Raw genomic sequence first — 22,021 nt, forward strand, 5'->3', positions numbered from 1 at the left:
TGCAAACTACTCAGTGAGTCTTATATTATTCAATTCTACATGTATTATTAATCTTTTTGTTGAACACTCATTGGCCATATAGAATCATCATATCTGAGGTCCTTTCAACTAGCTGCCATGCACTAATCTACTTGAGGTAGTTAATCTTCTTAACACAGGCATGGAAGTAATATTTTCAATCTGCAGACATCTGAGCCTGAGGGAGATTCTTTGGAACTGGCAAGCTGAAGATCTCAGAGTCTGTGAAAACATCAGTTAAATTGTCAATGAAATCTCTCACTAAGACCTCTCTCACTGAAGTAATATTCTCAGTGAGCATTGGAGAATTCTCTATCTCAAAAGCAGACTCTGAGAGAATAGTAGTATTCCACATCAAAAATATTGAAATTCACATAGTAATCTTATAGTCTATTCATCAATTATTTATAGAGTGTAGAAATATTATAAGAGCAGATAGAAACTTCCTGTCCATCATAAAATTATCTGATGATAAATCATATTGAATAGAGAGGATTGCAACTGCAGCCACACAGGTAGCAGAAGATAGATTCTTGACATCTTGCTCAGGCAGAGCCAGAGAATCTGTCAAATAAAGATCTTCTTGAAATATTATATTTTTTGATATGTAAAGGTGATTATTAGAAAGATCAATCAATCTATAATTAGTAAAGCTATCATAGTTTGTAAATATAAGCTTCTGTGATTGCAAAGCCATCTTCATATTCAGCTTGAGTATTATTTTTAAATAAGTCTTGCACCCTCATCAGTGAATCCTATGTGCAAAGGACAGGGCCCTGAACTAAGCTTCATATGAGGTAACTAGCTTCAGATCTGAATCCTCTACACTATTATAGAGCTTAGCTGATGTTGACATAAGATTAAGCATTTTGATCACCACAATTACTGCCTCACTCCATATCTGGAGGGGGGAGAAGGAATCTATTAATAATATTTAGACTTTTTCAATAATCAGATCAATAGAACATTCAAACACACCATCTTGCTGCAGAGTATGAGGTGAGATTGATTCTCATTTAATATCCTCACTCATCATATAGGTGGCTATGGTATTTGAATTCAACTCATCATGATTAAAGTGGATAATTATAATACTGAGATTGAGCAGATTCTTCATAAATTGATTGAAAGTCTATATATATTTTAGAGCCTTATTGTGATGCTCTAATAGAAAGATCTATCACATTCACATGACATTATCAGTGATCATCATCACAAGCTTCTTATCTGTATAAGATAGTGTATCTTCTTTATTACCAAGTATTTCTCTACCTTCAAATAGATTCACCCAGATCTTAAGACCTTTGTGAGTAGTATAGTATAGTGAAGCATTTTTATAACTTGCACATTTATATTTAGCTTTAACACATATGATGCAGAATAAGAGCTTCTTCAGATCAATGATAATGATTCTAAAACAGAGCTCCTATGACATTTTAATTAGATTCTTCTCACCAATATAGCCCAATCACTTGTATTACTCATCAATCAGTAACTGCTTCAGCATAATGGCAGGTAGTCAAGTTGATGAGGACAAAATGAAGATATCAGTATCCAGATCCTTCAGATTAATTAGCTGCTCCACATCATAATAGTTGAAAAGACCCAGTGATGCAGTGTTCAGATCATAATCTGTTGAAATCATCCTGGGCTTTGAGATCATCAAGTATGCCAGTGGTCCAAGCTCCAGATCATTCATAATACCTCTGAACATAAAAGAAGTGTCAGATAGAACATATATATTATTGGAATTCAAATTCATATAGAAGATATTATTTCCTATAGGTGCTATTATCTCAAAGTAATTTCCAGTGTCCACCTGCAGATCACAGTGAATATAGCTCTGGTGCTCCAATAGGTTAATGGATATGAGGTTGGCGGATAAGCCTGGCTCTGGCACCAAATAAATGTGGTTAAATTTGATTAATCTTTCTTTGACTGAGATGGAGGCGACCTCAATCCCTTGAATCTTCAAAGTAGTCTTATTGACCACTTGAATCATAGGGCCACTAACCTCTGTTATTCAGAAAAATCATGATTGATCACTCACAATATGATATCTAGCCCTGCTATCTCATATGGTGAGCAGGTTAGCAATTGATTCAGCAGAGTACATAGATACTTCAATGACCTGCATTAGATTCACTATTTAGAATGTCTCAGAGCTGCTATTTGCAGTTGACAAAGTCTTTTTGCCCCTACTACTCTTCTTATTATTATATTTCTCTATTCTCGCTGTGTTGGTGGTCCTTCATTCTTCAGAAGTGCTATCTGAATTGACTGCTCAGCAGAGCTCATCATGACAATGTACAGCAGCCTATAGTGACATTTGAGTTAAATGAATTTTTTTGTATTTTTCTACTGTAATTACTTAATTCTACTTATAGACACTCACCAATAGAAATTTATATGAAGATTTGTCTGTTGCAGAAACATTTCATTTCATTCTGATTAAGTTAAAAAAATAATTAAATCAAAAAAATCAAAAAACAATCATTTTCATGGATATCATCAAAAAATCAAAATGAAAAATCAAAAAGTGAAAGAAAGTGAATAAAAGATAAAAACAACAAGAAACTACTAATAATCATTTCCATGTTCCGGAATGTGACTGTCTGTCATGATTTGTCACAGCCTCTGTATCAATTTCATATCCCTATCCTGGATGATAATACATTTAGCATAGATGATGCATAGATTTGTCACTAACATCCCAATTGATTTGTATAATGATTAGTAGATTAGCTTGTAAAATTCAGTCATTTTTTACTTGTGAATTCATCAATCAAAACCACCTCTGCAGCCTCCTGCAAAGCCAGAATTGCAGATGCTTGAAATCAAAGATCATCATATATATCTGCTGCAATTTCATGGACAAGATGCTAGAATGGGAGCTTGTGAATAAGAAGCTCAACATCATACTGATAACAGTAGATTTCATAGAGAGCAATGGCTAAAATAATTAAATTAGATATTCAAATTCAAAAAATCTATGAATATACTTTTACTTACTACCAGCTTTTCAATGATAGCAACATTGAGATTTCACATGAGTCACATGCTGTTCTGGAGGATGCTTTCCCCTCTTTCTTGCCTTGCTGACTATATTTTTTTTGCCCCTCTCTGTTGAACACATTTTCTTGCAGTCATTTTAATACAGAAGATAATTTAAATAATTTCTGCAGAGAGAGAGAGGAGAAGAGGCATGTAGAATGAGATGAATAAGAAGATTAAAAGATTGAGAAAGAAAAAGAGCAAAGAGATAAGATTTTCGAAGTGAGTATGCAGTTATGTGTGTGATTATGTGCAGTTGATGAATAACATAACAACATAAGCACACTCAAATAGACAATCAAGTGAATGCAACAACACATCACAAAGAATATCATCATTGATTTTCAATTCTTTCAATTCTTCTTTCTGTCATCTCACTACTTCTGCTCTGCTGTCTGCCTGCCTTTTATTCTATCAATCATTGTATCAATCAACTACTTTCTGCATCAGATTCTTTGTTTCTCACTTTCAAGATCAGTTTTGTTCTCATCCTATAAAAATGACACGCCGCGGACCAAAGCCTGGAGCCACAGCTGGCCAGAAACGAAAAGCTGAAGAAGAAATGTCGATTAACCCTCACACAAAAAGAGCAATGAAACGAAGGGAAAAAATGAATGAGGAGGAGGCCACTATTGAACGGGCGAAGAATGCAGATCGTGCAGCAGTAAATTATCATATTCGACAGCTGAAAAATACCGATGCATTCAGAGAGGCAAATACTGAGGATCAAAAGAAGATGATTGAGGATAAAAGAACAGAGATCATGAATAAAAGGTAGTTAACAAATCTTGAAATCTTGTTAATATAAATATTAATAGAATATAGACTTAGCACCGGGATTACAGCTTCGATGCTGGAGCAGAGACAGGAAGATATCTCAAAACCAAGTGAAAAGTAAGTTCTATATTCTACTAATCATTATATTAATCATTCTAATGATTTATCACAGGTTTGCCGCATGGAATCATTTGTTAGATTCTGAGGACACCATGCAAGAAGTGAAATGGCGGCTGGAAGATGAAAAACGGTTTGGTAAAGAAAATATGCCAACTGAGGAAGATTCCCGGGCTGCGTATGAGGAAGGGGTGAAACTGATGAAAAAAGGAGGAAGTCTTGCTGCTGTTTTATACAAGCAGTGGATTCTCTCATGGAAAGATATCAGCAATTCTCTTTTTCAAAAATTCCGACATCATTCTTTCAACAATACTGCCAGTCATCATTGATTTTTAAAAAAATTTCAAATCAGGAGCTTTCTGTTTTGAAAATGCTGCTTTGTGCAGAACAAATTGACTCAAATTTGGCAAAGAGATGGTGGAGTGAGCAAAAGACTGAAGATTCAGAAAAGGATATTGATGCTCGTAAACAGGCTCATAGAGCCTTGAAAGAGGAAATGACTCCAGAGGAATTTATGCAAATGAGATGGAGCCCGGATGAGTGCATGCTTTTTAAGTCTGAAAGTTGATTTTTTTTTTTTGTTTTTATGATTATAGCAATCATTCTACTAATCTGTTTTTTGTTGAAAAAATTTTTTATATTAAAGCAAGCTAACTTAGTTAGTTTAGTACATTATCTGTTTGTTTTGATTTTCTTATTTACTTTTTTTATGATGTTATAATATTTTCAATTTTTCATTCATTCATTCATTCTTTCTTTCTTTATTTCTTTATTTTAGAATGATGAATACTTTTTCTTTCACTTTCTTTTAAAATGCCTCCATCTGGTTATTCATATCTTCTTTCTCACAAAGATCTTATTATTAATCTTCATCAACACAATCTAACTCAACAAGATATTATCTCTCAATTGAAACGAGATCATAATCTTGAAGTTAGTCGATCAACTCTTGTTCGTTGTCTTCGAAAATGGAATGTTAGAAAAACCAAGAAATGGGAAGCTGATGAATCAATTCACAATCTTATTCAAGAATTGTTTTCACGAGGCTTGCAGGATGCTGATATTCTATCAGTTATTCAACAAAAGCATCCTGAGTCTCAACTCTCTATACGTGAGCTTCGTCAAATTCGGCAGCAATTGAAACTTCATCAGCGAAGAGATGACTATGAGAGTGATGAGATGCAGAAAGAGCTTATATCTACTGTACAGAAAGAGCTTGACAGTGGATTTATTCAGGGTTTTGGAAGAGGACATCTGTACACCCATTTTAGGCAGCAGGGGCATAGCATTTCACGGTATGTTTTGATTAATATAATGATTAGTATAATACTAATAAAATCAGAAATCGTCTATTCAAAACAGTTCGGCTTCTCGATCCAGATGGAATTACACGTCGGCTAAATGATCTCCAACGTCACCGAGGATCCTACATTGTTCCCGGACCAAATTATCTTTGGTCTATTGATGGTTATTGCAAGCTTCAACATTGGGGAATCGAAATCTATGCAGCAATTGATGCATATTCTCGATATATAGTGTGGATATATATTGGAATCACAAACCGTACTGCTGTTTCTGTTCTTCGACAATTTCTTGATGTTCTACAAGCAACCGATACTTTTCCTCAGGTTATTCGTTCAGATAGAGGAACCGAAACTTCAATGATTGCAGCTGCACAACTCAAACTACATCAAGCAACTGATTCAAATACTTCTTTGAATGAGTGCTATCGATTTGGAACAAGTACACTAAATCAACGAATTGAATCTTGGTGGGGACAACTTGCAAAACAGTTGGCAAATTACTGGAGAGTATGAAATTCCATATTCTTTCTACTAATTATTATACTAATCTTTATGCTAATCTTCTCTCAGCGCTATTTTCTGAATCTCAGTCATACAGGTCTATATCACACCAATAAATTATCTGATCGTATTGCCTTTCTCGCTGTATATATGTTAAGCCAGATGTATCACAGATGTAATTAGATTGAATATGAAAAAGTATTCTACTAAGTATTCTACTAAGTTTTCTACTAATATTCTCAAGAATATACTTTTTAAGTTTGTTACTATAACAATTATTCTATAAATTTTATATTGTAGTGCTACATGAATTTTGAACTAGATATATATATATATATATATACAATGTATGTACACCGGACACACAGAATATATGTATTCATATACTCAAACACTCTATAACTTGAAAATTATAATCATATATAGTTATATATTCCAATCTAAAGTTATTGACAGTATTAAAATATATATCAATAAACAATTTTCTTAATTGATACAGAAATATTCTGTAGTGTGTACACTGTAACTAACTCTTTGAAGATATTTTATAATATTACTCATCATGTCTAACACTCCCAAAGCAGTTAGCTATTATACTAATCATTATACTAATCAGGTTACCGAAATCCACACACACACACATACAATCTCTCACTCTCTTACCCTCAAAAACAGATATATATATACACACACTCAAATTTTCCTGTTCTTCTCTTTGTTGTTTATTATCATCTTGATTTACTTCACTATGTGGACACCATTCTGCCCCAATCGTCCTGGATTTTCTCATGAAGCACACTGTAATAGTGAAGCTGCCTGTCCTTATTGTGGCAAAGCCAATCCATCCACACCAAAATCCTCCATCATCTCTTCAATAAATGATGAAATCATTGTCATTGAAGATAGTCCCAGTCCTCCAGCTCTGACACCGTCACTCTCTGCCACAATTCTTGATCCTGGACCTCCTCAACGAGCACGTCAACTGGCCATTCAAAAAACACAAAAAGTTCAACAAATGACCCCCAATGCTGGTACACCAGTTCAACGTACATCACCTATAAAAGAACCTGCGATCAAACCTGAGCTGAATCAACTATCCTCCTTGTGAAAATCCTACAAAATTCTTATTCATATTTGGAAGTGTGAATACAATGATGCCAAACTACAAACACACTATAACTGGGAGTCAATTCAAAAAATTCAAAATGAAATCTACTCAGATTGTGTGTTTTTCACAATGGAGGATTTTCTAGAAATCATCACTGCCAGACTTGATACAGCCTGGAAGAATATTCTTACAGTTGTTTCTCCAGTTGATGTATTCATTTCTGCCTCAGTTACAGGAAAGGATGGTGCAGTTATGCTCACTCCTGATGTTTGGATGTTGGATTTGGAAAAGTTATTGAGTTCATTTAAGAAAGTGCACTCATCAACCTCAACAACTACAATTATTCACATTTGTCTTGTTACCTATGATGAGTCCAATCACCCCATCAAACAACCATTAGAACTGAAGAATATCAAAGTCAAATCACCAGATATCAAAGTCAAAGAAGAGAATACCTCCATATCAGTGATCAAACGCGAACGTGCTTTCTCAGTCGATTTACCCATTCTAAATCTTATCAAATGAAGACGGCCGTCCCCAATCCCTACAAAATCTGAAGACAAAGTTAATGAATTGAAGACAATGAAGCTTGAAAAGGATCTATTGTTCAAGTGGGAGAAGCTGGAATCAGAGACAGAGGAGGAAAATATAAAGAAGGAGATGGAAAACACTGTGACAGAGATGGAAAAGAGTCATTCTGATGAAATTGAAACACAATCAAACTATCTTGACCCACCTGCAAATGGGACAAGATTTCGGCATCAGCGTCGAGAGTGATTGATAGAATGATTGATAGGTTCTTTTGACCTCAGAGTTGAGGGTGATTAGTAGAATGTTTGATAGATTTTAGTATACGCTGTAAAGATTGATACTAATGTGAAGAATTATTTTGCTAGCTATTATTCTCATAATAAGTCTTATTTCTCACAGATCTATTCTTGCCCCTATTCTTACCCCTATTCTTACCTCTATTCTCACCCCTATTCTTGTCACTCATGTAATCAATAGAGTTAGTGTGCCTTGATCACAAAATTTTCTTACACAGAGGAGCTATAATCAACAAGCTCTATTTGATTACAAATTAAATGAATATGATTGGTGCGTGTTCATGGTAACACTAGTATAAAAACCATCAAAAAAACCCATTTGACCCAAATGTCACTATAGGCTGCCGTAATATGATTTCCATCTCTGCTGTAAGCTTCTCTAGGCTTATAAGCACTTGAGAGAAGTGAAATATTAAGATCTTTACTGTCAGTTTGACTGACATTCAAAAGACTTTAGAAGTGAAATCAAAGATTGACCCTAGAGAAAAGCTGCCTGAATATTATCATGTGTTTTTAGATATATTTGATAAGGAAGCTGCTGATGCTCTACCCCCACTTTATGACTCAGATAGAGATCATGGGATTGAACTGATTAAAAAGACTGATAGTAGCACAGAACAACCCCCTTGGGGCCTGTTATATAATATGTCTCAAGAGGAACTACTGGCTTTGTAAAAGACTCTTACAGATTATCTAAATAAGGATTTTATTAGAGTGAGCAACTCCCCTGCAGCTGCCTCTATACTATTTGTGAAGAAGTCTGAGAGTGAGCTAAGATTCTGTGTGAACTATTGAGCTCTTAACAAAATCATCTGAAAAAATTGATATTCTCTATCATTAATCAGTGAGACTCTACAGTGAATTGAACAGACTAAATGATTCACTAAGCTGGACATTATTGCAGCTTTTCATAAGATTCAAATCACAGAAGGTGATGAGTGAATGACAGCCTTTAGAACTAAATACAGGCTATTTAAGTGGCTGATTACACTCTTTGGTTTGACCAATGCTCTAAGCACATTTTAAAAATATATCAACTGAGTATTATATGGATACCTGGATGACTTCTGCTCAGTCTATTTAGATGACATCTTGATATTTTCCTCAAGAAGCTTACAGGAGCATTATGAGCATGTACAAAAGATGCTTATGCATCTACAGTAAGCAGGCCTGCAGACAGACATCAGAAAGAGTAAGTTTGAGATAAACAGTACAAAATATCTTGAATTCATCATTGAAGTGAGCAAGAGTATATGAATAGATCTGAAGAAGGTTAAAGCTGTTTTGGAATGAGTAACACCTACTACTCTTAAAGATATATGAGAATTTTTAAGCTTTGCCAATTTCTATAGACAATTTATCAAAGATTTCTCAAAGATCATGACCCCACTGACAATTCTTACATGTAAGAATGTTTCTTTTTTGTGGATGAGCAAGGCTGAGGAAGCTTTTAAGTGTCTAAAATTAATGTTTATCTCCACTTCAATCCTGCTTCAATTTGACTCTGACTGTGAGACTATATTGGAAATAAACTTCTCAGATTACACCTCAGGAGGAGTGCTGCTACAATATGATGAGCAGAGTATTCTACACTTATGTACCTTCTTCTCTCACAAGCATTCACCTGCGGAATGCAACTACGAGATTTATGATAAGAAGTTATTAGTGATAATTGAGTGTTTAAAGAAATGAGACACTGAGCTACAAAGTGTAAAGGAATTCAAGATCCTCACAGATCATAAGAATCTAGAATACTTCATGACTATACACAGACTAAATGAAAGACAGCTATATTGAATGGATATTCTCTATCAATTCAACTTCAGAATAGATTACTGGCCAGAGAAGTTGAATGCTAGACCAGATGCTCTATTGTGAAGAGAGCAGAACATGTCACAGGACACTGATGATGAGAGAATCAAGCAGAGGCAAGCTCAACTACTGTTAGGGAGCGAATGCGAGCTGCATAAGAAGGAAACTCTCTGCGTTGCTAACTGCTATATAACGAAATACTAAGCTTGATGGGATGAAAGAGGTGCTGGGGCCTGCCTGGGTTATAACCACCCGCATGGTCGTTTGATCACGTGAGGATATTTGGCCTAACCGGGCGCCGAGCTTACTCCGACGTCGAGTCTAACCGGACACCGAGCCTCGGTCGGGCTCGGTCGGGCGCTGAGCCTAACAATAATATGTCAGCATGTTTGCTGAGCTTCATGATACAGAATTAAGACTCTCAGTGGCCTATCAATGAAAGGAGTGAAGCAATTCATAATGTAAAGGGTTAAGCTCTAAGAACTAGAGGCTAGTCCTCCTATATAACAAGGATGAATTGCTTGAGAAAGGGAAGAAAAGAATGAGATGAGAACTCAAGCTTAAGCAAGCTCGCGTAGCATGATCACGTGCGCACATGCAAATGATGGCTAGGCTGAGTCAGCCAGCCAGAGCAAATCTAGGGGTTCAACCCCTTATAACATCACCTCTTGATCTAGAAGTAGATATGCTCTTATGCTGGAAGATTATCATCATCTTCATCTTTCAGATAGCTGCTTGTTTCTCATGTCCTTACTCATTCATCTAGGCATTTCAGTGGTCCAGCTTTAGTGAGGTTGGTCTCATAGAAATTCTATATTATATATAATGATTTCTTGAAATTGTAAATGAGATATAATGAAGAATTTTCATTAAATCTTTTTTAGCACATTTGATACTACAGCTTGCCCTGACTTATTCAACTGGTCAGTATACAATCTATCTCTCATTATACAATCTATCTCTCATTCATTCTTCTTATCTATTTTGATTAAATCTGGTGATCTAACAATTTGATCAAACAGAATATCTTTGAAATTTTTGTATAACTTATCTAAGAAGAAGATTAAATGAATCTTCATCATTGCAAAGAGATTCAGTTTGTAGACATTGCTCATCTTCTTTAGAATTCTGAAGAGATCAGTGTTTTACTCTGTTAATTTATAGCTTGATCAATTCATATTATATAATTTCAATATTAGATAAATAAAACCTTCTTCTACAAAGTTAGACTTTCAGTAATATTTATTAGTTTGTCTCTTTATCTGTTTCAATGCTGTTCTTATATCTCTACTTATCTGATTTCTGATCTTTCTTATTCAGTAAATAAAGCTTCTTGCTACTTTTCAATTTCTTTTCTTATTTATGTTCAATTTTTTCAGTGATGATTATTAATCAAATAATATCTGAAGTTTATATTCATTTGCTGTGAAGAAAAAAAAAGATCTTTATAAAAGCATTTGAAGTATCTATAAAGACATAATCTATAATAGACAATCACTCATCTCAGTCATCTTGATAATAACTGACATAAAAGTGAAGACAGATGATAATATATTGATTTATCACTTCTATCAATTTATCAGTTTATGTGTGATATACTGTTAAGAGTTTCAGTTTTATACTTAGAATTTATGTAAACTCATTTCAAAAGCTTGATATGAACTGAGAATCTCAGTCAGAGACAATTGAATCAGACATCTCATTGTATAAATAATAGAATTGAATAAATAGTCAGATCAGTTCTCAGACTGTAACTTCTCAAATAATCAGAATGAAAATTATCTTCTTGCTTAATTAACATATTATAATCCAAATGACATCATAATTTATTTTGCTTTTTGACATATTTATGAAGTTTATAGCAATATACTGTCATATTTGTTCTAACATTGATAATGATTTTAGTAAATTAGAAGTCTTATCTCTTAGAATTTTAATGATTCAGCACATATGACAGTTTTGAATATAATACAGAATGTCTGTCTGTCAGATGATTCATCAATAGTATGATTGTATCAGAGTCAGAGTGTCACGGCTTCAGCTAGGCGCAGGTGAACTGGTGTTCGATTGCCAACTAGGTAAGCTATCTGAGCGAATACTAAAATGATTTCTAAAAGATGGGTTCGGGGAAGGCTCTGTTTATATAGCCCTTTTTCTCTAGCGCCGTTGCCATGTGATTGCCACGTTTATGTGTTATTCATACACGGGGTAATTGTGGGGTTGTTTGCCGTTGCCTAGGCAATTGTTGTTTACCGATCACCTTGGCCCGTATGATGGCCGATCGCCTCGGTCTGTATGATGACCGATCGCCTTGAGAAGGTTGGACGTAAGCCTGTTCTACGCCATCACACAGAGCCTTTCATTCTTCAGAGTGTGCTGTTGAAGCTTGATCATGAATTTCTTGCAGTAACTCAGCTATTAAAGTTTTCTTTTTCTGAATTAGTATCACTAGTCTTTTATTGTACTGTAGCATCTTGTCTTTCATTGTATAGGAACTATTTTCATCATCTGTCTGCTGCTGCAGAGGCTCAATTGAGATGACTATCTTGTTTAAAGACACTATGCACTCAGCAATATTTTCTTTCTCTGAGAAGTTGATATTAGTAATATCTGTAGAGAAAGTAATCTGAGAGTTAAGAGTCTCTGATTCTAGAAGAATTTACATACAGTTATTCTGTTGTCTTCTAATCTGCTCAGATCTGCTTAGTGTATTTGCTAGCAGATTGATCTTGTTTAATTGATACTTAATCTCAAAGTAGAAGTGGAAAAGGAACTCTGTCCAGTGAGCTTGATATGCATTTAGCTTCTTGATAGTCATGAAGTATTTCAATACATGATGATCAGTGAGAATCTTGAATCATTTCTTCTGTTGTAGTCTCTCAAGCTCTACTCACTATTCTTATAAAACTCAGACCACTGTCAGCATTTTCTTATCATGAACTTCAAAATTAAGCTCTGTGTCATTCATTGACTTTGAATAGAAGACTACTGAATGTCAAAGATTATTTTCTAATCTTTGATTTAGTATCTCAGTTACTACTTTATCAGAGATATCAGTCTTAATATAAGTCTCTCATTCAGAGTCATAGTAATGTAGTGTTGAAGTTTTCATCAGCTGTCTCTTCAATTTTCCAAAAACTGATTGATATTCTGATGTTTACACAAATAATATAGTCTTTTTTGTCAACTGATACAGTGATTTTGCATTTCAGCTGAAGTTTTTAATAAATCATCAGTAGAAATTATTAAATTCTAGAAATGACTGAACTTCTTTAATTATAATAAGAGACTATCATCTCACAATGATGACTGTTTTCTTCAAATCTATCTCAATTTCTTCTGTACTGATAATGAACTCTAAGTATTTTATTCTTTGAACTGTAAACTCATATTTCTGAATACTGACTTGCAAATCAGCTGTCTTTAGCTAATCTAGCACTGAATTTATTTGCTGCTTGTACTTCTTCAGATTCTTGCTATAGATTAGAAGATCATCTATGAATGCTATCATAAACTTATTCAGATAGTCAAAAAAAATATTATTAATAAATCATTGAAAAAAGATAGAGATATTTATAAGATCAAAGAGAATTATATAATATTTATATATTCTATAGTGAGTTCTAAAGATGATCAGATTCTCAGACTCAGAGTTCATTTAGATATGATAAAATCTCTGCTGAATGTTCAGCTTTATAAAGTATTTTGCTTCATTGAGTTGATTCATCAGCTCATCTATTAGAGGTAAAAAATACTAATCTTATTTGATTATTGCATTCAGCTTGTGAAAGTTAATATAGAATTATAACTTTTTTTCATTACAGACAATCAGAATTGAGAAGGTATAGAAAACTGAACTTGAAGTAACAAAGCTTTTTGCTAGATTGACTTTGAGATAGATCTTCACTATCTTTAGTTTCTCTATATTCATCTTGTATAAAGATGCATATTCAATGCTCTGAATAAGATCAATATCAAACTATAACTTTATTTTAAATTAATATTCTTTTGTAGAAGAAATAATTTATCTAATACTTTCTTTGAGAAATAGTTCTTCTGATTTTTTAATTATTCTGATAAGTTACTGATCAGTTTTTCATCAGACTCATTCTCAGCTTTCATAAAACTTTACTTCTTTTCAAGCTGTTTATTAATTTTATATAAACTAATTATAAAGACTGTTAAATTTCTATTCTTCATATAATTATAAAAGAAAGTAGTTTTAATGAAGTTCATATTCATTATCTGTAATACTATCTCCTCTCAAGTCAATCTCTGCCTTGTTTTAGATGTCATGACTAAGCTAGTCTCTTTCAATCTGCAGAGCTGAGTCTAATGCTTCTATCCAATCTTCTTGTTCAGTTTGATCTCTCTTTATTCTACATTCATCTGATGCTCAGACTTAAAGTTTAGATACTTCAGTATTGAGTAAGATACTATCTTCAACATCAGCTTCATCCTCTCTTCAGGGATAGACTATTCACTCAGTTAAATCAAATGTTAATTTTTAACATCAAGTCATATATTCTGTGCTGTTAATCCCTTTTATATTAGAATGACAGAGTGCTGATCTAGATCTGTTATCAGGAAGAAAATATTTTGAAATCTCTAGTCATTCACTCAGAGATTTCAAGTCAATATGCAGTTTATCACTTCACTAGAAGCATCATTATATCTATTTATATAGCATTTGAATGAGAGTTCTTAAAACTTTCTATTGAAGAATCTCATCAGTTTTATGATATATCAGATATCAATAAAATTCACATCATTCACTTTAATATCAGTAAGATAATTTGTAGAAGTAGCAATTTCATTATAGACTAACTTGATTGATACACTAAAGCTTTTTCTCTTAATCAAATTCTTATATCAAATCTCTTATAGACTATTAAACTATATAAAATGAAGTCTTCTTTCAGACTTACTCTTTTTTTGAATCTGCTGATGACTCAGAAGTATTATTTTCTATAAGCTTAGTGATCATCTGTTGAAACTTTTATTTCATAAGATAGTTCCTTATAATATGAACTTTTTTCTTGTAGTAATAACATTGAATGTCTGAACAGATGCTCATAGTTTTCTTCATGATAGAGGATTTTATAATGAAGATATCAGAGAAAGTTTAACTATTAAAAATTTATAAAATGTTTTACTTAAAAGTATTAGATTCATTTTCTCATAAGCTTTTAGACTTCTGAGTGACATTGATTGTCTGAAGAATATAAGCTATCTGAGCATAAATCTTCTGAAACTCAGTATATATATTACTGATTGTATTGACTACTGCTATTATTCTCTGAAGATTAAAAAATAGTTTATTATTAAAGTTTATCTTATAGTTCTTCTTGATATTCTTAATCTCATCTGTTAAATATAAAAATTTTATGATGAATTCATAATAATTATTCTCATTGCATATAATCAACTTGTGATAATCACTATTGATATTTTACAACTTGTTAGCATTCTCATATATTGACTTGAGATACTCAAATATTTCTTTTATAGTTTAGTATTGGTTGAAGTGATTCTCTTTTATATAAGATGTGATGTGATGTGCTACATCTTTGTCAGTTCAGTTTTCAATGTACACAATTCTCATATGTTTAATAGAGTAGTAATCAATGTTCTCTCAGAGTTTGTTCTTCATCTAATAGAGTCAGTGTTCAAATTTCAGCTCCTTGCTGTCAGTGAGATGTTTTAAATCATCAATCTTGACTGATCTTCTGGCAGTCTTAAAGGAAATGATATCTCAACTTACTGCTTAATTACTGACTATTATATAAATCAGAATAAGATTAAATTCATCATATTCAACAATTAATTCATCAATTTGACTTTGCTTGATAGTGGTCTAATTGATACTATTGTCTCATTTTATCCTCAGATGCATGATTGTATCCCTTAACGTTTTTTCATCATTAAAAATATTATTAAAGATTATCATCAACTTATTATAAATATGATTACTGTCTGAATGAATTACCTCTTTAAATTTCTCAATTGAGATATATGATTGATCAGTCAGTCTTGTTAGAATGTATCATCAGTTCTTTTGACTCCTTCCAAGGGGTTAAGAGCCTGTGATAATCATTTGATGTTAGATTGAGCTATTGTCTTCAACAGTTAATTTAATATATTGTTAGACTCTCAACTAATAGATTCTAATTCAACTGAGACACTCAAGTTTTTCACTGAAACCTGAGTGAAAAGGTAGAAGGAAATTTTAGTATTATGTTAGGAAATGAATGTGAGCTGTCTGAGATAGAATCTCTCTGCGTTGCTAACTGCTATATAACAAAATACTAAATTGGTTAAGGAAAAAGAGTGTCAGGGTCTGCTCAGATTATAAACAGCCCACATGATCACATGACTGGATCACGACCGATCCGCTAGGTTACATGTGGGGTGTGATCACGTGATGGAGATAAACCTAGCCCCGGCGCCGAGCCTAACAAGAACTTTAATTTAGCTTTTCATAATAATTGATAAAATTTCATTCTCAGCAGTCATTAATTGTTGAAGAAAATTTAAATTTGAACTTAATTTTTTTATTCAGAAAGAAGTAAATTGATCATATTTTATAACAGTAGTAATTTGTGATGACTGCTCTCACATATTCATAGAGAGAATTCACTGAATAAAAAATTCTTCCTCTATAAGGCTGAGTTTTCAGTTCTTTGATGAGTATCAATATGTGCAATATAATCATTGGCGTAGTGAAGGGCATCATACAACTTTGCTACAGTTCATACATTAAATCTGATCTTTATCAAGTGCTTGAATTGTTAAAAGAAGTATTCCTTCTTGAAAGAAGACTCTATGATTTTGCATTGTGATATTTTTAATTGTTATATCAAAAGACGTGTAGATTGTTTGAGAAGTGGCTCACTCGCTTATGTGGCTCGCTCGCTTAACTATAGATTACGTTAGGGAGAGCGAGAAATTGAAAACTGCTTCATATTATAACTACCATATGGAGAGGAGAGTCCCTTAACTATTCAAGCACGAGAACTGGGAGATTTTTGACGAATCATTGAAGATGTCTTCGGGAGGGGTTGAACGATCTAGGCACACTCTAGACTTCTGGACTGGGCGGTACATAGGCCATTCCGCCAGCCATGCAGACCAAGACCGCCATGACCTGGCTGTTCTAACTGTTCGTGGCGTCCGATCTACTGCACGCCTGCGCCAAAACCCCGTCTGTTGGATTTAAGGGTGTCAGACAATCTGCAGAGCTTCTCTTCACGAAAACGTCTCTGCTCAGTTCTGCCCCTCGACCAGTCGCCATTATTCGGTGGGCTGGATAGGTTTAGAGCCAAGCGCCGCCATATGCAGCCCGCGAATGTATAGACAACCTTGAACTGGAATTTGGCGTCTCTTAGAGAGCGGGGGTGGGACAAGAAGCGTAATATTTTTCTTTTCTGATTGATTAAATAGTTGGATTTCACGCGATTCCCGCAGTGGATTATTGTCCAGAACCACTGAGCATTCAACCCGTTGCATGGCCCCAAAAGCTGATGTTCCTCCGAAACATGATTTCAAGGGTGCCTACGTCAAGAATTTTACGTATGATGTGGCAAGCTGTTGCGGAAGGTTTTGAGCTTCTACCCAATCGGTTGCCAATCCATGAAATAATTTTCTTTTCTTTATACAGTCTTTCGTGCTCAATTCCTCCCCTTGTTTCGTCATAGATTTCCCTGAAGGCCCTTTTCATTTTGCACGGATTTATTTTTATTTTTATTTTTTTTTTTTGGATGCTTCTCGAACTAATATCTCGTTGGCTTCTTCTCCACTTCGAAATACGCGGCTCTATTTTGTCCCACCCTCCAAATGTTTACAACTCGAATATATACATACATACACACATATATAAACAGTGCCCTTCATCACTTGCTTGACCTGAAATTTAAGAGCTCTTGCCATCTGACAAGGTCCAACTTTTGATGGTTTGAAAATTAAAGGCACTTTTTGTCGAACATTCGCTTATTCCTCTCCAGTATTCATCAAATGTTCACAGAACTAGGAATTTATATAAACCTTTGAAAAGAGATCCATCTTCGGCTATTCAATCGAATCTTGCGTTATGGGTGTCACAAAGAGAGTGCTCAAAAAGGGCAATGGAGTAGACAAGCCATCAAAAGGCGACGAAGTGGTGATCAACTACAAAGGGTGCCTTTATGACCCGACTGCCGCTGATAGGAACTACATGGGAGACGAGTGAGTATTCGCAGCTCACTTTGAAACCGCTGTTTTATCAAAGGAAAAAAAGGAAGAAACGATGAAGAAAACGGTCTATTTGCTGAATTCTTTTTAAATTCGGTGCAGATTTGATTCTTCCAACGATAGAGGGAACTTCACAACCACAATCGGCATTGGGAAAGTTATTCAAGGTATTTATTAATACCTTTTCTACACGGTATACGGTGTAGCCAACATCCCGCTGGTCACACTTGCAATATGAGGCTATCCGCCTATTATTTGGACGTAATGGTACCAGATCTGACGAATTCCCGACTAACCATTCCGTCTGTACTAAGGTTGGGACGAGGCTGTTGTTAATATGAGCCTTGGTGAAAGGAGCATCCTGACCATCAGTGGGTAAGTCAATGCTTTTTCATTCAGCCCTTTCTCCAACTTTCCTGAGACTCAACGATATTTCATCGAATTGGCGTTTTATGGAAAGGGAACTATTATACTAATCATATCTGCTTGCACTTTATTCTCCAGTGACTACGCGTATGGTGAGCGGTATGTTACCTTTCAAATTTATTTCCCGACCCCTGTACAAAAGAAATTGGCCGTTCATTCCCCAATGTTGTTCATCATATATATTTTGCGTTATAGACAGAACTGGAGGACTATATGTTCAAAATCTTCCTAGATGCAAGCTGCTATATGGGAGCTTTATCTTCCAAAACCGTCCCGTTGTCAGACATATATCACTGACTTGAGCCGTTATCACTGGCTGCTCTCTAGTGGTTTTCCTGGACTAATCCCGCCCAACTCAACGCTGGTGTTGTAAGTACTTGATAGCTGCCAGGTTATTTTTCCTCCTGTTATTTGTCACTTTTCCCTTGCCTGTTGAACAAACCTTCATGCATGGTTTCACCGCATTTCGTGCCTGAATGATTTCCTTAAATTGCCTAAGTCTCTGGTTTCATCATCAGGTTGCTTCCCTCCCACGTATCACAGCACAGGCTTTCGTCGATGCAGCTTAAACCTGGCTGCCGCCAAAGTTCCCGTTCATTCTGCACACCTTGATTTGTCAAACATGCAAAATTGTCTTCATACTACTTTGCTACTGCATTCCATCTCTTAGCGTCGCCGACCAATTAAACAAGACCTCGCTTACTCTGATCTTTCCTCACAGTGATGTCGAACTCAAGGGAATCAATCATATGCGAGCATAGGGGACACGCACCGGGTATGTGCACTAATGGCCAGCAAGAGAGGATGGTGTGTTGGTTTGACGAGAGAGTGCCGCCAAATTTTTAATTCTCGAACATTGCCGAAGTTGTTCCTCACCACCAACCGTCGGTCCACATCATTCATCCACCTCCCTCCTTGCAACATTCACGCCATCTTTGCGTCGCACCATCTCATTCGCGGTTCCATTCCTGCCTTGTCCGTCACCCATTCCTCTTGTGTTCCTTAATCTATGTTCTCTACTCGAAATCAACGAAAGAAAGGAAAAAGAATTAATATCCTTTGGCTAGAGGAGCACATCTGCAGGATAGTCAAACAAGAAGACGAGCGGTTAGGGGGATATGTATGCGTCAACTTCGTCTAAAAAGAAGAGCGTCAAGCATGGCAACCTCGGCTCAATTCCTCTTTACTCTCTTTGCTTCCTCCCCTGATTCCATCAATGTCAGCCACTTCCCCACTTCTAGACGAATCGTCCAAGTTTCTGTCGTGGGTGATTTTTTTCTTTTTTCTTTCTCCCTTTTTATTTTATTTTTATTTTATTTTATTTTTCTTTTCCCCGAAGGGGTACCACCTTGCCATATAGTTAAATGAAGACACGAACAATAAGGTGTTTTTGTTTTTCAAAGAAGCAAAAACATATTACAGGGAAAGCAAAATTGGGATAGGGGATTCGTCGATTTTCCTTTCCATCGTTTCCTTTCGACTTCTTTTGAACTACGTTTTATGACCTTATAATAATGTCTGGCCTTACGTTTTATGCTTCTCGTTACGCCTTATGCTGCTTAATGTCCTCCATGTCTTGTTAACATTCATTTTACGTTCATTCCGTTACTCCTCTGGCCTTTTCCTCCTCTCTTTTTCAACGTGTTTAAAACTACATCATTGCATGTACGTCTTTTCTCCCACTACAGCAACATATCTAGAATGTTGAGCAGACCATCTGGTCTGATCTGGATCGGATCGGATTGAATTAGTATGGTTTGATATGATATGGGTAACCTCTTATCAGTTAAAATGATTTTGCGAACTCATATGATGCAAATCATACGCCGGCGTTCATTTTCTCCTCTTTATACACGCCTTTCTGGATACTACATGAAGCACTCTTTCCTTAGTTCTTCACTTCAATTTGATAATACATAATCATTCTATTAAGTTGTTTCATTTGATATAGTTATCTATTTCATGACTTCTTTAACATATTATGTACTCATATGATAAGAAATTGTAAACTCAGTCTATTTAAATTATAGAATATATATAATTATAATATAATTATACTTTTACTATTTAAATTATAAAAATATAGATTTACATGAAATGATATTATTTTATAAGCAAATAAATAAATTTTCAATTAGTGACTTAACAATAAAGAGAAATTTATATAAATTCTTCTATTTATTCAATATATATAGAAAAAAAGTTAAGTGTCAATAGCTCAGTCTAGAGTCAAGATGATAATAAAATAAAAGCTTCAATTCATCTATCTAACCAGGCAGCTGTGATGAGAATACTAAACTGGGAACTAAAACATAAAATGAACAAGCAGCTGAATATAAAAAGGTGATTGAAAATCAGAGTAAATTAATTTTCAAAGCAGAGTGGAGTAAATCAATCTTAATCTATATTACAAGCAGCTGCGCTGTAACACAGGTCTTATATTTACGTTCATGTCCATGTGAGTACGGCAGTGTTGTGAACCAACAGGGCATCCCTCGGAATCATTGGATAAGGATGGCGGATGATAAAGGAACTAGGGTTTCGGACGGAACAACCCTAGGTTCCGGGACTAACCCCAAGGGAAAGGTCACGTGATCGATAGATTGATATGTTCGGTAGAACACCGTCTATCAATCTATCGGATAGATTGATATAACGGGTAGCGGATCATCTATTGATCTATAGGATCTATCAGGAGGTCTCCTCATGTATATAAACACGCTCATTACCCTTAGGATCAAGAGGCCTATCTTCTTGATCACGATCAATTCACTTATTCATACTATTCTACTTCCCGTTCGGAGCCCTCACCCTTTACTGTCTTTATCAGCGTCTACCTGATATTACACTACACTCTTACCTGTCATAGCTTTGACTCTCTACCCACAGGTGTCCGTCTCACCCAAGCCCTACGCACGCCTGCCCCAAGCCGTAGCTATCGTTGGTTATAAGGATCCTCTAATTGATGTCCTTACTACTCGTGATAGTGGCACTACCCCCTGTCCTAGTTATCAAGCTTACTACGGCAGCCTATAGTGACATTTGGGTCAAATGGGTTTTTTTGATGGTTTTTATACTAGTGTTACCATGAACACGCACCAATCATATTCATTTAATTTGTAATCAAATAGAGCTTGTTGATTATAGCTCCTCTGTGTAAGAAAATTTTGTGATCAAGGCACACTAACTCTATTGATTACATGAGTGACAAGAATAGGGGTGAGAATAGAGGTAAGAATAGGGGTAAGAATAGGGGCAAGAATAGATCTGTGAGAAATAAGACTTATTATGAGAATAATAGCTAGCAAAATAATTCTTCACATTAGTATCAATCTTTACAGCGTATACTAAAATCTATCAAACATTCTACTAATCACCCTCAACTCTGAGGTCAAAAGAACCTATCAATCATTCTATCAATCACTCTCGACGCTGATGCCGAAATCTTGTCCCATTTGCAGGTGGGTCAAGATAGTTTGATTGTGTTTCAATTTCATCAGAATGACTCTTTTCCATCTCTGTCACAGTGTTTTCCATCTCCTTCTTTATATTTTCCTCCTCTGTCTCTGATTCCAGCTTCTCCCACTTGAACAATAGATCCTTTTCAAGCTTCATTGTCTTCAATTCATTAACTTTGTCTTCAGATTTTGTAGGGATTGGGGACGGCCGTCTTCATTTGATAAGATTTAGAATGGGTAAATCGACTGAGAAAGCACGTTCGCGTTTGATCACTGATATGGAGGTATTCTCTTCTTTGACTTTGATATCTGGTGATTTGACTTTGATATTCTTCAGTTCTGATGGTTGTTTGATGGGGTGATTGGACTCATCATAGGTAACAAGACAAA

The 22,021-nt window shown here is 35.0% G+C and overlaps 2 protein-coding genes across 2 annotated transcripts; both read left to right on the forward strand.

Annotated features, from left to right (window-relative positions):
- Positions 1-16,563: 16,563 nt before the first annotated feature.
- On the forward strand, positions 16,564-17,009 carry PAAG_08869 (hypothetical protein; the record flags this gene model as incomplete). Its single annotated transcript, XM_002789147.1, has 3 exons — positions 16,564-16,726; positions 16,789-16,868; positions 16,962-17,009. The coding sequence occupies 3 exons, from the start codon at positions 16,564-16,566 to the stop codon at positions 17,007-17,009; spliced, it is 291 nt and encodes a 96-aa protein (XP_002789193.1).
- Positions 17,010-17,607: 598 nt separating this feature from the next.
- Positions 17,608-18,126, forward strand: PAAG_08870 (hypothetical protein; the record flags this gene model as incomplete). The annotated part of the gene is made up of 3 exons (XM_002789148.2): positions 17,608-17,741; positions 17,850-17,914; positions 18,062-18,126. The coding sequence occupies 3 exons, from the start codon at positions 17,608-17,610 to the stop codon at positions 18,124-18,126; spliced, it is 264 nt and encodes an 87-aa protein (XP_002789194.2).
- Between the last annotated feature and the right edge of the window lie 3,895 nt (positions 18,127-22,021).

The sequence above is a fragment of the Paracoccidioides lutzii genome (genome assembly GCF_000150705.2).
Source record: "Paracoccidioides lutzii Pb01 unplaced genomic scaffold supercont2.51, whole genome shotgun sequence".
NCBI lineage: Eukaryota > Fungi > Ascomycota > Eurotiomycetes > Onygenales > Ajellomycetaceae > Paracoccidioides > Paracoccidioides lutzii.